Source organism: Macaca nemestrina, chromosome 4, assembly GCF_043159975.1.
Source record: "Macaca nemestrina isolate mMacNem1 chromosome 4, mMacNem.hap1, whole genome shotgun sequence".
In the NCBI taxonomy this organism is placed as follows: domain Eukaryota; kingdom Metazoa; phylum Chordata; class Mammalia; order Primates; family Cercopithecidae; genus Macaca; species Macaca nemestrina.
The window spans coordinates 43,324,292-43,339,403 of NC_092128.1; the positions used below are offsets into that span (position 1 = coordinate 43,324,292).

General features: G+C 33.3%; 1 protein-coding gene across 13 annotated transcripts in view; it reads left to right on the plus strand.

Annotated features, from left to right (window-relative positions):
* LOC105475715 (transcription factor EC) overlaps positions 1-15,112 on the plus strand; it is a 557,301-nt gene that overhangs the window by 509,454 nt on the left and 32,735 nt on the right. For 11 of the 13 annotated variants that reach the window (XM_071094586.1, XM_071094583.1, XM_071094584.1 and 8 more), the window contains one exon: positions 2,112-2,198. The exons of 1 other annotated variant lie outside the window; for it this stretch is intronic. In XM_071094586.1, the coding sequence (XP_070950687.1) occupies positions 2,112-2,198 (87 nt within the window). Of the gene's footprint in view, positions 1-2,111; positions 2,199-2,225; positions 8,227-15,112 lie in introns of those variants that run through there. One more of the 13 variants, XM_011731229.3, reaches the window with a different exon arrangement.

Sequence of the window (15,112 nt, forward strand, 5' to 3'; positions counted from 1 at the left end):
CTATAGACTATGTGTCCCGGGTTCAAGTGATTCTCCTACCTCAGCCCTCCAAGTAGCTGGGACTACAGGCACACACCGCCATCTGCCTAATTTTTGTATTTTTCAGCAGAGACAGAGTTTCATCATGTTGGCCGGGCTGGTCTAGAACTCCTGACCTCAAGTGATCCGCATGCCTCAGCATCCCAAAGTGCTGGGATTGCAGGTGTGAGCCACTGCATCTGGCCAAATTCAGTAACATTTTATAAAATTAAATGAAATTAAAATTTCAGTTTCTCAGTTATGCTAGCCACATTTCATGTGTTTAGTAGTCATATGTGGATATGTGGTTAGTTATTACTATTAATACATTTGTCATTTCAGATATAGGACATTTCCATCATTGCAGAAATTTCTATTGGTTACCACCGGCCTTGAGGATTCTGTGATGTCAGTTTCTTGCATACTCCACTTCATCTCTAACTGCTCTTGCCCTTGCACACTCTACTCTATTCCCATTAGTGCTCATTCTTTCTCAAACATGTTAAACTTGTTCCTACCTTAGGTCTTTCTTATTCCTTTCCCAAAGATCACCCTTCCCCATGTTAATCTTATCTCTGTTCAAATGTCAGTAAATCTCTGATTCTCTTTATAAAATAACAACCATTTTCATCAAGCTGTATCCTATTCCTGCTTTAATTTCTTCAGCCTGCTATTTGTTATTAAGCTGTTTATGGGTCTGTTTCCCTAAGAATTTGAGCTGCATAAGAGTAAAAATTTCCTGCTACTGGTTATGGTAGCTCCAGTTCTAACCACAAGATCTCACAGTAAACATTGCTTAATTAATATTTGTTAAGATGTGAATAGTGTTCCATATTTTTTGGACTATCCTAGTAGAATTCTCTGAACACTTAATTCTCTTACATTCCCAGATATCTTGCTTTGAAGATAACATCAATAGAATTATAAGGTATTTTTCCATATCTATCAGAGTATACTCCTGATCGTATCTGCATATATCATGGGAAATTCACAGTACTATAGTTATATAAATAAAACTTTCACAATATCTTTGAGTTTATATCACACTTAAAAATTTCACGAAATGGAATATGAATGGAAGCAAAGCGAGCTAGAGCTAGAGCAGAGAGAGAGAGATAAAGAGAGAGAGAAGCAACCATTTTTAAAAATGTATAAACTTTTAAAATCTCCTCCAGCTAAAGTACAGAAGAGAAGGAAAGTTTCTATTTTAGAGAAGAATTGAGAAAGGAAATAGAAAGCCAATGAGATTTGGACTATAGAGCCACATTTCTAGGATGTCAGTCCTTCCTCCACCACTCACTCACTATATAATATGGTACAAATTATTAAATTTTTTTCTCTCAGTTTCCTTTTCTGTATAGCAGAGTACTCATTTCATAGGGATAGTATAAGTATTAAATAAATTATGTATGCAAAGCACTTAGAAGCATGCCTGGTACATCTCATGCACTATAAAAGTGATTTTTATTGTTACTATTTAAAATGTTCAGAATTATTGTTGTTTTTGTTATTGCTATTGCTATTATCTATTATTATTGGTCTTTAGAGAAGGTAGGATGAAATGTTTCCATCTATTCCGTATCTACAGGAATGTACTGGCTAATATTTAACCATGAATATTTAGATATCCACGTGCAAGATGCAATCAGAACATTTTAAAAGAAAAATAAAGTTTGTACATAGTAATCTCTGTACATATTAACTATAGGGACCCTGTCTGCCTTGAGATATTTCATGATAACCACTCTATTTATGTAGATACTGATTTCCAAGAGACTAGTCCAGGGTGCTTTGCCAAGTTGTCACCTGTCAGCCTTTGGACACAAATGCAAGAAAAAGCAACAGACCAAAGATTGTCAGGGTTCCCGCACTTTCAATGCTAAAGTAATGTGTTTATATATATATATATATATATATATATATATATATATATATATATATAATATTGAGGTTTTATATATATGTATATATAACCTCAATTTAAATTGTCTAAAAAAGTTTTAAAGATTGCTAGAATTTTTCTCTCTGATTTCAGATTGAAGCACAACTTTTAACATTATGTACAATATTCTAAATGTATTATATTTTGCTAGATGGAGGACGTTATTGAGGATATAATCGGTATGGAATCAAGTTTTAAAGAGGAAGGAGCAGACTCTCCTCTGCTAATGCAAAGAACAGTAAGTGCTTTCAGACCCAAGAAAGTCGTTGAAACTGAAATGAATACACTCTGATAATAAAAAAGTTTGATTAGCAAATGGTGTTTTTTTCTGCACTTTTTAAATAGACAAGATAAAAGATGAATACTAGAAAATATTTATTGGTGCAGAAAAAAAAGGTTATCTAATGGTTGAAGAAGAATATAGTGCTTGTGCTAATCTCTCTCTCTGTCTCTGTGTCTATCTATCTAATCCTATATACATGCATCTAACTATATATCTAATTTGCTAGCATTTTCTGTGAGGAATTTAATCTTTAGATTTTCTATTTTTAAGCACAGCATGTAATCAAACACCCTTATAAGGTCATGACTAAATTTTGACTATTTTACCATGACTAATATAGCTTTCAGATTTAGAGGCTCTATACCTTTGTACAAGAAAGAAAATATTGCAACAATGAAAAATATAAATTTACTTCTAAGCCAACAGCCAGAGGTTAAAGTCAAATTGAAAAAGATAGAACAGGCCTCACCCTCCTTTAAAGTATGTAGAAATACTTCTGTGTTGAAATCAGTACAAATTCCTGCAATATGAAGGGATAGTGTCTTATCTCCTATTTGCTTGCTGTGCACCTTCTGATTGTTCATTTATGAATCATAAAAATGTTATCTGTAAAGGGTATATAAGCTCTTTCAACACATTGTGAAGGATTATTGTTGGTTTTGTTGGTTTGTTTATGGTTTACAATCTTTTAGAGAACACGAGAAAAAAGGATCTCAAAGACTGCAATCGAATTGTTACTTTAAACATTTAATTTTAAAAAACTGAATTCTGACTATATAGAGTTGTGGACTATTCATCAATAAGTCAATAGGCTAGACTATATGATGATGGATGTTTTCAATTTAGGGCCTAGAAAAAAATGCTGGTAGAAGCATCCCTTTTTTTCTGTATCAATTCTTAAGTAGACTATCTGATGAGAGAAGTGTCTCTTTCTCCTTTTCTCTAGTATGCAGGACCTACACGTAGTGCTAGTCAAGTCACCAATACTAACTTTCCTTGCTAAATATCAGCTGAGGTTTAAAACCTGGTTTTTGTTGCAGGATTCTTTTTGCAGTTTTCATTTTTTTAAATGTAGAATGATGACTCTACCTTTTTTCTCTTCAGATTTCAAGTAGCGTAGTGACGTGAAAACTAATTCTCCAGATACATTTGATATTAATGCTAATATCTCCCTTTCTAATTTCACAGCATGAGGATACTATTTTCTTAACCAATGTTCAACTTCTCAGTTTGAGGAAATGATATTAATTTCCTGCAATCTTCTCTTCTTTGTACATGGTACTTACTTCGTTGAAATTGTATACTGAAACATTCTCTGTGAAATTATCTACTTGTTTCATAGAATCTTTGTAGAATGGTTTACTCAGTAAAAACTTGGTGATGAATTTCATTTGGAATATACTTTTGACACACAAAATGTACTTTTAAATAGATGGATACTACTGGCCTAAGTGTATTTACATAAAGAAATATCTGAGGTTAATCAACCAAAGATTATTGATAATTTAGATCCACATATAAAACCAAGCAGTTCAATTAACCAAATATTTACCTAATACTTATTATATGTAAAGCATAATATTCACACAATATGAGACTGCAGGTTGAGTGAGGCACAATTTACATGTCAAGAGATGACAATATAATGGCGTAGCACAATGAGTTGTGCCTGAGAGTTAGGGCGGGAAAGAATGTGGAACTTGTGTTAAACATGGTTCTAGTCCAGATATTATGCAAATCACGTAACCTGCCTTTGCTTTGGTATCTATTTCTGTATTATAGGAATAATTAAAAATAGTGGTCTCTGAAAGCTGTTTTAATTGATATCTTATAGACTACATGTGTTCATTTTGAATGCTAGTTAGAGATTTGCTCTGCAGCTCAAATGAAGGAGAAACCATGCGAAAGTGAGAATTTTTGGAAGTCCTTTAGAAAGAGGTGATGTTTGAAATATAGTTATGAAGTACTGTATAGTTAAGATTTTAAGAGATAGACATGAAGGCAGAAAAGTAGCAAGTTAAGAGAACAACATAAGGCAAGAAGTGAGAAAAAAGAGAATGTACAAGAATAGCTGGTAGAATAGGGGTAGGAAACTCTGAAGGATTTTTATAGTTTATGTAGATAAAAGCAAAGACTTGTTAGATTCAGAAAAAAGCTTTGAGTAAGTATATTAGCCAGTGAACTTTTGGTTGCAGGTGGTTAACCTGACTCATAAGGGGCTTAAGCATGAAAGGAATTTATTGGTTCATGCCATCTAAAAATCCCTAAGTAATATTGTATGTGGGCATCCCTTTGTAAATTTGTCTCTGTTTTCTTCTGTGCTGGCTTTATTCTCAGCCATTGAACAGACACTGTCATAGCCTATTCCCAGCCATGCATACACTTTTTTCTTGCTAACCTAGTTTTTTTTTTTTTTCAGACATCCATTCCTTCACAAGAAAGAGGAAGTTTCTGATTAATTTAAACCAATTCTGGTGGCCCCATTTCCCTTGCCAGACTTTGTTTTAAGAATGGGCCTGTGCTGCAATTCTGGCAAGTTGAGCAGGATACTGAGATCTGCTTGGAAGTTTTCTTTAGTCTATAATTTCAAGAAAGAGAAGGATTTTTGCTTCTCCATGATGTATGGGGCTTCTGTAGCCTTTTTTTTCCCCAAAAGATAGATAAAGTGGAAAAAACAAAAGAAACAAAGGGAAAGAGAAAATGGACAGATATGGAAAGAAATGCTGCTATGTGCCCCTGGAGAATTATTTTGCCTATGGATATGTAAGGTTTTCTTTTCTTTATTTTATAAGCCAATTATGTCAGGATTTTCTGGTTCTCAAAAACAAATGCATCCTAATGGAAACATTCAGTAAGGATGGGATACCTACGAGGAAATGTTTTTCTTCTTAGTTCCAGTTAAAACCCTGGGATAACAGAGCAGCTTCTGTCACGTATCTATTTCTAAGCCAATGTCTCTGGGTCTTGGGCCTACCCTAGAGCTGTGGCTTGAGCAGCCCTCCACAACTAATTGCCCAGACTGAGAATGAGAACCAAGAAAGCAGCAGTTGTTACCCAAGCAAATGTGAATGGATTCTAGTCAGGCTAAATCAACAGATGTTTATTATAATAAGCTTCAAAATGAAAATATTTATCAATTATTATTATTATGTTCACCTACTATATGACATGGGTTATCTGTGTTAGTCCCTTTTCCATTTCTATAAAGGAATACCTGAGGCTGGATACTTTATGAAGAAAAGGGGATTATTTGGCTCATGGCTCTGCAGACCGTATACACGAAGCATTATCCTGGTATCTGCTTCTGGTGAGGGCCTCAGGAAGCTTTTAGTCATGGCAGAAAGGAAGGGGATCCAGAGCATCATATGGTGAGACAGGGAGCAAGAGAGAGGGGAGAAGTTTCCACGATCTTTTAAATAACGAGCTCCCATGTGAATAAGTGTCCTAGTTCATTATCTAAAGCCATATCTATCATTTATGTCTGGAATCCCTTCCAAAGGACTTTTCTTCTTTAAATAGTGCCTTCTAGACCATAAATATATGCTGATCTACTGGATTATAAACATCAGCACTTACCAGTCTTTAATAACACTCACTAAAAGCAAACCAAACCAAACAGCATCCTTTAAACACACTTCCTCTCTGGCTACCAGGCTATTTCATGACTCCTTTACACACACAAAAAAACCTCACTGCCCCCATTTTCTCCCTGCCTTGACTTCCTTCCCTCTCATTCTCTCCTCTCCAATAGGGCTTTTGTCCTCACAATTCTAAAAGGGCTCTGAAAACCAATCAATAGCAATCCAATAGCAAGCCAATCAATAGCAATCAATAGCAAACTAATCCAGTAGCAAATTCTCCATTGTCATCTGACTTGGCTTCTCAGTGGCATTTGACATGGTTGACCACTTCTTTCTTCTTGAAGAGCTATTTAGGATTCTGTGAATTCTCTGATTTGTTCACTCATTTTATTGGTTCTTTTTTCTCTAATAGATGTAGATGTCTAAATTCTGGAGTGTCCTAGGGCTCAGTCTTTGGTCCTCTTTTCTCGTATATCAATACATGTCCTATAGGTAACATCAACACATCTCTAGCCTAGATCACTCCCCTATATGCCAAACTTATATATTCTACTGCTTACTTGGTATCTTTTGTGGTTCTAACAGATATCTTCAACATAACATGGCCAAAAAGAAGTCCTCCCTCCAAAATCTGCTTTTAGTTGGTGTGAAACAACAAACAAAAATGGTCATTCTTTGCTTTTCTGTCTCTTACTCCCATACCCACATCTATCAGTATGTCTTTGTAATCCACATCCAAGATTTCCAGAATCTCACTGCTTCCTATCATGTCCTCCTGTAAAACATGTTCCATCATCTCTCACTATAGTCACAAGCTCTGACCTAGCTTCCCTGCTACTTTTTGTTGCCTTACAGCTGTTCTTTACAAAGCAGCCAGAATAATCTTCCTAAAGAAATAACCAGATCCTGTTTCTCCTTGCTTAATATTTTATTAATTTTCTGAAATACTCAGAATATAATCCAGACACTTTATTATAGTCAGCACTTCCCTTTGACTTCAGGGTCTGGATTCAATGGCATCCTTTCTCCTCCTTAAACATTACAGGAATATTATCATCTTACAACCATTGTACTTCCTTTTCTTAGTTTGGAATGATTTCATCTCAAATCTTTGCATGGTTACCTCTTTATGATTCAGATATTTAGTCAATGTCAGCTTGTCAAAGGGGCCTTTCACAATACCCTAACTAGAAGACCCTACCCCATGACTCCTCAAGTCAATGTCTTAGCTTATTTACCCTCAGACTTATGAGCAGTGAAACACAAATGATCTTATTTATTATTGCATTTACCTATTTATTCTGTGCTTCCCCCTGTAGAATGCAAACCCCTTGAAGACAGGGATTTTGTCTGTCTCATTTACTGCTGTGTCTCTGGAGCCTAAAACTGTAGCCTGTTTTGTTGTTGTTAGTACTCAGCATAGTGACTAACACATAACAGGTGCTCAGCAAATGCATGTTAAATAAATGACTAAAATTCACGCATAGTATTGAAATAATTGTTTTCATTATACATCCTATTCAGGAATACTTTTAATGGACTAAAAGCAGTAGCAACAAGAATAAAGACAACAATAATAATAACTTCCATGCATTGGTTACTTACTAGGTGACAAGAATTATGCAAAATGCTTTTAGTGAAAAACTATATTTAATTTCACAACAAACCTATGAGACAGAGACTATTATTGCCTATTAAAATTTTACAAATGAGGAAAGAAGCTTAGAGAAGTTAAGTAACTTGCCCAAGTTCACATAGTTAATGAATGGCAAAGTAGGGCCTTGAATCCAGCCCTGCATGAAACCAATGCAACTATCCTACCCATTCTGCTGTGCCAGCAGTCTCAGGGAAGCAGCCATTTCATAGAACTTTAGAATCATATGATTTGAAGGGGTCTGAGACAGATCTGATCATCTGGCACACTCCAGCTGAATGATTGCTTAGCCTCTGAGTTTAGATCTGTGTATTATTTACATCCATTGGTCTTAGTTTCAGCCCTTTCTTTCGGAGACGTGGATGTGCATAGTAACTCATTTCTTTTAACATATATAGGTATTTTTTCAATCAAGTGTCTGTAAATGCTGGTGGCATTTGGCAATCTAAGTAAACTGTTACAGTTCAAGATCATTCCAGAGACGAGGAATGAGTAAATATTAACAACCCCCTGTGCTTGGTTGGAACTTGAAAGGACTGTATAACATCAGTGAGCAAGCTTTTGTCAATCACAGTCTAGACCAGGTTAGTCTTAAAGTCCAAAGAAGAACCAAAGTTCACTTTAGTGTAGAAGTTTTTGCAGAGTTCTCTTGGTTATTGCTTGCAAGTTTAAGGAAAAGAAAATGATGAAGGAGACAGAGAAAACCATTGCTATTGTGAAGGTTATAGACACTTCAAAGTTAAAACTGGTGAGCAAGTATATTTTGGAATTCTTTCAGTGTTTGGAGATGAAACCACCTTAAATACTGAATTTAAACTTTATATACTTATAGTCAATAAAATAAGGTATGTAAACATTGAGCTTTGAAATGCATAAAATATATTCTGCTGTATTGACAAGCGTGTTTACTTACAAGATTATTTTCAGTGCTCTGGACTATAGTAAAAAATTATAACAGTATATTTAGTAAAAAATATTAAAACTCATGTTTATTATTACTTTTTAATCAAAAGATGAGGGTTTCAAACTAATTGTTGCAGTGTTTACATTCCATTAATTGTATTTATTTATTTATTACTAAATAGATCATTTGTATATAATATGTATGATGCAAAATTATTTATAAATTATCATTCTTTGTTTTACTTTATCTTTTCTATTATTGTATATAGTCACATATTATATTTCCAGATAATCTGCCACTATATGTGTAAACCAGCTCACCAACGACAAGAGATCTCCTATTCCAGCTCAACACATTATATTTACATATGTCATAATAGGACAAAAATAATAACAACAATAACACGGCGGGATTTCTCTATTCAGTGCATGTCATTTAAACTGTATACCTCTGCTTTAGTAGCAAAGAAAACAAATTTAGAGGAATATTAATGGTGTGTGTCCTGAAACTATAAAGACCTTGTTTACTGCATCTAAATGAATAAACACCCAAAAGGAAAGACAATAATCTTTCAAATGCCATTTTTTTTTTGCATGCATCGTGTACTCTAGACGCCCCTACGGTGATCCTCTTTATACAAGAAGTTTATTTTCCTGTTATGTACACAGTTATTCCATCTAATCTTTTACCATTTTAGGGTCACAATCAATGTTTTCACAAAAACCACAATATAGGATCCAAACAACTCAAATACTCCTTCAGTTTCCCTTGACACTCACATTAAATATATGATAGTGCATATGCACATACATGTAAGGTATTTTTTTCCTTTTGTTATCTCTACTGAGAAATTATCTGGAAATATAATATGTGACTATAAGACTTTTTACATTTTTGTATTTATAATGAAATTATCTAGGATATTATATATATGTATATGTATATACACATATATATGCTGAAGATTCTTAGCTTTACATATATAATCCATTTTCAAGAACATGGTAAATATACACTATAATGCCTTTTCTCTTGCTGAGTGAATAAAATTGGAGAATGATAAAGCAATTAGTTTAAATTCAATTAGAAAATGTATTGCAAGTTTGTTAGCTCCATATTATTAGGGTGAAAGGAAAAATAAACCAAGCTGGCCTGAGGAAGAGTGCTGTAGAGGGCTTACCCAAACTTGAGCCTTAGATGTGGATGCTTATTGAAGGAATGGGGACATTAGTAGTGCAGAAAACAGCAGTGGGAAAGAATAAAACTGAGAAAAATTAAATCCAATGCCTTGTAACATTTTTTAGTACTCAAAACACTTAAGAATAAAAATTTTAAAGGCAAGGGCCCTTCTACCTATAGGGTAGATAATAAAGAATTCAGACATTGTGTTAGACATTCCTGGGTTTGAATCCAAGCTCTCTACTTCTTTATAAAGCTATATGATCATAAAAAGATTATTTCATTTATTAGAGCTTTAATTATTTTACATTTAAAATGACAATTATACTTACTTGAGTTGTTATAAAGATGACTTGAGATATTGTTATTTAAATTATTATTATGAAACATGCTTGGTTTAATACTTGATATATAATAAATGCTCAACTGTCGATGACAGAGAACATATGTTAGGATCCTGCTTGTATTTTATTATCTTCTTCAAAAAATTCCCCATATATAAATTTACAGATTCTTTGCAGTAACCTTCTCCCCCCTCACACCCTCCCTCTTGCTAGGGTTTGAAGTCTATTGTTGAGAGCCATGGGCACAGTATGTTGACATGTGGTGGTAAGAAATCTTTCATCTTGAGAGTGGTGGGAAATAATGTCAAATGGAGAGAGTGGGGCCGTGCAGTGAGATTTTGAAAACTAAACACAAGACTTTGGGCTTAATACATGAGTTAAGGCAGAAAGATTTTAGATTTCAGATTTTTTGACTGGGAGAAAGCAGAAGGAAGTTGTATTTTTAAACTATGAGTTAGTCTGGGAGGGTTAGTGGTAGTTAATTGAGAGAGATGAAGAAATACTAGTGGCGGGGAACATAATTTAGGCTTAGGGCTGTGAGGATCTTGAAATATGAGAATAGGGAAGAATTTTCAAACTGAGAAATGACTCTTAAAAAAAGTCATATTTGAGTGATAGATCAGATATAAAATATGGAGAGGGAAGAGGCCAAAACAGTAGAAAAAGCATATGTGGAATTCAGGTCAGATTATTTATGTTGTCCTGTATTTGTCCTGATGAGAATAGATGGATGTATAAACATTTTCAGAGGTTAATTTTATTTAGATGTTTCTACAATAATTTTGGACCCAGATTTTAGTTTCTTATAGGGCAGCACTGATTTTAAACAAACCCAAAGCTATATTTTTCTAGGGTTATGAAAACATGTATTGTCTCAAAAACATGTTGCCAATGAACTAAATTTGAATAAAAATTTCACTGTCTTTTCTCCCGGACTTAAAATTGCAATTTGGAGACATTAGTAACTTCAACTAAATAAAATAAAATAAAACAAAATAAAATAAAGTAAAATTTAATTTAATTTAATTTAATTTAAAAGTGCCATTTTGATAAAATGTGAGACAAACACACACAATTCTTTATCCTAACAGTAAGCAAATACGTAATGGAAACTTTGATCCTTAAGCATTCCATTTAGAGGATAAGGAGATATGGTAAACAGTGTTTCACAATTTTGTATAAAATCATTCTACATGTAATTAAATCAGCATCTTTACACAGTACTAGAGTAGGAGATTAAGAGTAACAAATTCGATGAAGAGAATCAGAATATCTAAGCCTGAAGAGGTAAGAAAAATTCTCTTTAGGAAACTATTACTGTGGTAGAAATTTTGTAGATAAGAAATATTACATCTTGGAAGCATTTTTACAAAATGGCTTGATATATATCTTGAAAATATGATACTTTTCCCCATAAAACTAGTTCAGGTATTTTCCTTATGAAGTGTGTTTAAAGTTTGTTTTGATTCTTCAGTAATCATAATACGATTACCACTATTAATTACTTCTTCAGTCAGTAATTACGTTTACTAAATAGTATTTTTCTAGAAAATTTTGCATTTTGTCTAAGCATTTACAATCAATGGCAAATTTTGTCAACTGTGAATATAGATCATTTCACTTATTTATTTCCAGTGTGGGTAGCTTTTGTTACTTTTTTTTGCCTAATTATTCTGGCTAAAACTTACAATACTATGTTGAATAGAAGCAGTGAAAATAGGCATCCTTATATTGCTCCCTGTTGGTAGTATATCTCATTATGTTTTTATACTGGCGTAAAATATATATAACATAAAATTTACCATTCTAACCATTTTTAAGTGTACAATTCAAAGGCATTAAGTACATTCATAATGTGCAACCATCACAACTATCCATTTCCTAAACTTTATCATTATCCCAAACAAAAATTGTACTCATTAAGCAGTAGCTCCCCTTATCTACGTATTTCCAGCCCCTCATAGCTTTTGGTCCACTTTCTGTCTCTATGAATTTCACTATTCTAGGTACCTCATATAAGTAAAATAATATAATATATATCCTATTGTGCTTGGCTTATTTCACTTAGCATAATTTTTTCAAGTTTCACCCATGTTGTAGCATTCATCAGAATTTCATTAATTTCATTGCTTTTTAAGCTTGAGTACTATTCCATTATGTGTATACACTACATTTTATTTATCTATGCATCTGTTGATGGACATTTGACTCTTGCAAATAATGCTAATATGAACACTGGTGTACAATTATCTGTTTAAGTCCCTGCTTTCAATTCTTTTGGATATACACTTAGAAGAGAAATTACTGGATCATATGTTAATACTATACTTAACTTTTGAGGAACCTCCATACTGCTTTCCACAATGGCTGCACCATTTCACATTCCCACCAGCATTGCTCAGTTTTTCTTTTGATATTAGCCATCCTAATGAGACTGAAGTATTACACGGTAGCTTTGATTTACATTTTCCTAATGACTAGTGATGTTGGGCATCTTTTCACATGCTTATCGGCCATTTGTATACATCTTTATTGGAGAAATGTCTATTCAAGTCTTTTGCCTATTTTTAAAATGGGGTTGTCATCATTTTAAACAAACTATCACAAGGACAGAAAACCAAACACTGCATGTTCTCACTCAGAAGTGGGAGTTGAACAATGAGATCACATGGACACAGGGTGGGGTGTATCACACATCAGGGCTGGTTGGGGTGTGAGGGACTGTGGGGGGGATAGCATTAGGAGAAATACCTAATGTAAATGACGAGTTTATGCGTGCAGCAAACCAAGATGGTACATGTTTACTGATGTAACAAACCTGCACTTTGTGCACATGTACCCTAGAACTTAAAGTAGAATAAAATAAATAAATAAAACGGGGTCGTTTGCTTTTGTTGTTGAGTTGAAGATTTATTTTTATATATATACTCTGGATCTTAATCTCTTGAGAAATACATGATCTGCTAGTGGCTTCTCCCGTTGTGTGGGTGGTTTTATAGATTTTTTTCTTATGTTTATGTATTCGATCCATTTTGAGTTAATTTTTGTATATGATGTTAGATAAACATCTAACTTTATTCTTTTGCATGACGATAGCCAGTTTTCCCAACACCACTTGTTGAAAAGAATTCCTTTCCCCACTGAGTAGTCTTGGCGCCTTTGTCAAAAATCATTTGACCATAACATAAAGAGTTTATTTCTGGACTTGCTGTTATACTCCCTAGGTCTATGTGTCTTATTGCCAGACTCACGGTAGCACAGACTTAGATTACTGCACCCTTGTAATAAGTTTTGAAATCTGGAGTGTGAGTGCTCCACCTTCCTTCTTTCACAAGATTGTTTTGATTATGCAGGGTCCCTTGGAGTTCATGTGAATTTAAAATGCATTTTTCTATTTCTTTAAAAAAATGCAGTTGGAATTTGATAAAAATTGTATTGAGTTGTAGACTGCTTTAGATAGTATTGCAATGTTAACAATATTATTTCTTTTCATCCATGAACACAAAATGCCTTTCCACTTATTTATGATTTCTTTCATTTTATTCAGCAGCATTTTTTAGTTTTCAGTGTATAAGCCTTTTGCTTCTTGGGTTAAGTTTATTCCTAAATATTTAATTCCTTTTGATGCTATTTAAATGGAATAGTTTTCTTAATTTCTTTTTCAGTTTGTTAATGGTTCCTGTGCAGAAATGCAACTGATTTTTGAGCTAATAAATGAATTCAGCTAAGCTGCAGTACATAAAATCAGCACACAGTTTGAATGTGTATGTGTGTTTGTGCATGTGTGTGTGTAAGTGTAGAATCTTAGGGAGGGTTTTCTTAATGTGAGATCATGTCAACAGTTAACAGAGATCATTTGGTTTATTCCTTTCCAATATGGATAATTTTTGTGATTTTTTCTTGCGTAGTTATTCTCACCTAAACTTACAATACTGTGTTGAATAGAAGTAGTGAAAATAGGCAACCTTAACTTGCTCCTAATTTTAGGGGAGAAACTTACTACCTTTTAAATCTAACATGTGCTGTAGTTACTTTCTCCTTTCATTTGAAATGTTATTCATTTAATCAGTTTTGCCAGAAGCATGTCAATCTTGTTAATTTTTTTTCAAACAAAAACAACTTTTGCTTTGTGAATCTATCATTGTATTGTTTTGTTCTTCACTGATTTATGGCCTTATTTTATTAAATTATCTGTTCTAGTTTCTTTGGGTTTGTTTGGTTATTTTCCCCTATTTTTTTAAAGAGTGATGGTTAATTTATATAATTCAAAAATGAATCTATTTTTATCATTTATTATTTAAGGCTATGAATTTTCTTTAAAGCATTGTTTTGCCATATTCCAGACATTTCTTTACATGTGTTTTATCTTTGTTGTATTTTAAAATTCCAGTATGATTTCATCTTAAACTTTGAAGTTTTTAACAATTTTCTAAAATTTCCAAATATTTTGGCAATCAGATACTCTATGAAATGTGTTGAGGGTTTCTTTTAACTGAGCACCCTAATCAGTTTTTGTATATGTTCCATATATACTTAAGAAAACTGTATTCACTATTTCTTCATGTAAAACTATATACTGGTCTATTGGGCTGAGCTTTAACATTTATTATTCAAATCTTCTATAGCATTACTGATTATTTTTGTCTGCTTGACTTTTCAAAAAAGGGGAGATACGTGTTAAAGTCTTCTACTATTTTGATATATTCATTCATTTCCCCTTGTAGTTCTAAACATTTATTTCACGTATTTGGAGGTTACTTTATTAGGAGCACACATGCTTGTAATTGTTATACCTTTTAAGAATAGTAACTCATTATCCCTAATAATTTTTTAAACCTGAAAGCCCTTTTTTCTGATATTAATTTAGCTACATCAGTTTCCCCATGAATATCATTTGCTGGATGTATCTTTTTCCATTCTTTAACTTTTAATCTTTATATGTCCTTTTACTGTGTGGATATGTCTCTTGTAAGATACTTGTGTCTAGTTCCCGTTTTCTTACGTTATCTGTCAACTCTTTACCTAGGGAGTTTGACCTATTTAGATCATTATTATTATTGATATGTTTTCACTTGCTCTTCTTGTCTTAATTCATTTTTGTGCCCCATTTTAAAGTTTCTCCTTAATACATTCTTACCACTTTCGCATCCTTTGGGTTCCCTGCTACAGCAACCCAACTATGCTGATATTATCTAAATTGAGTTACA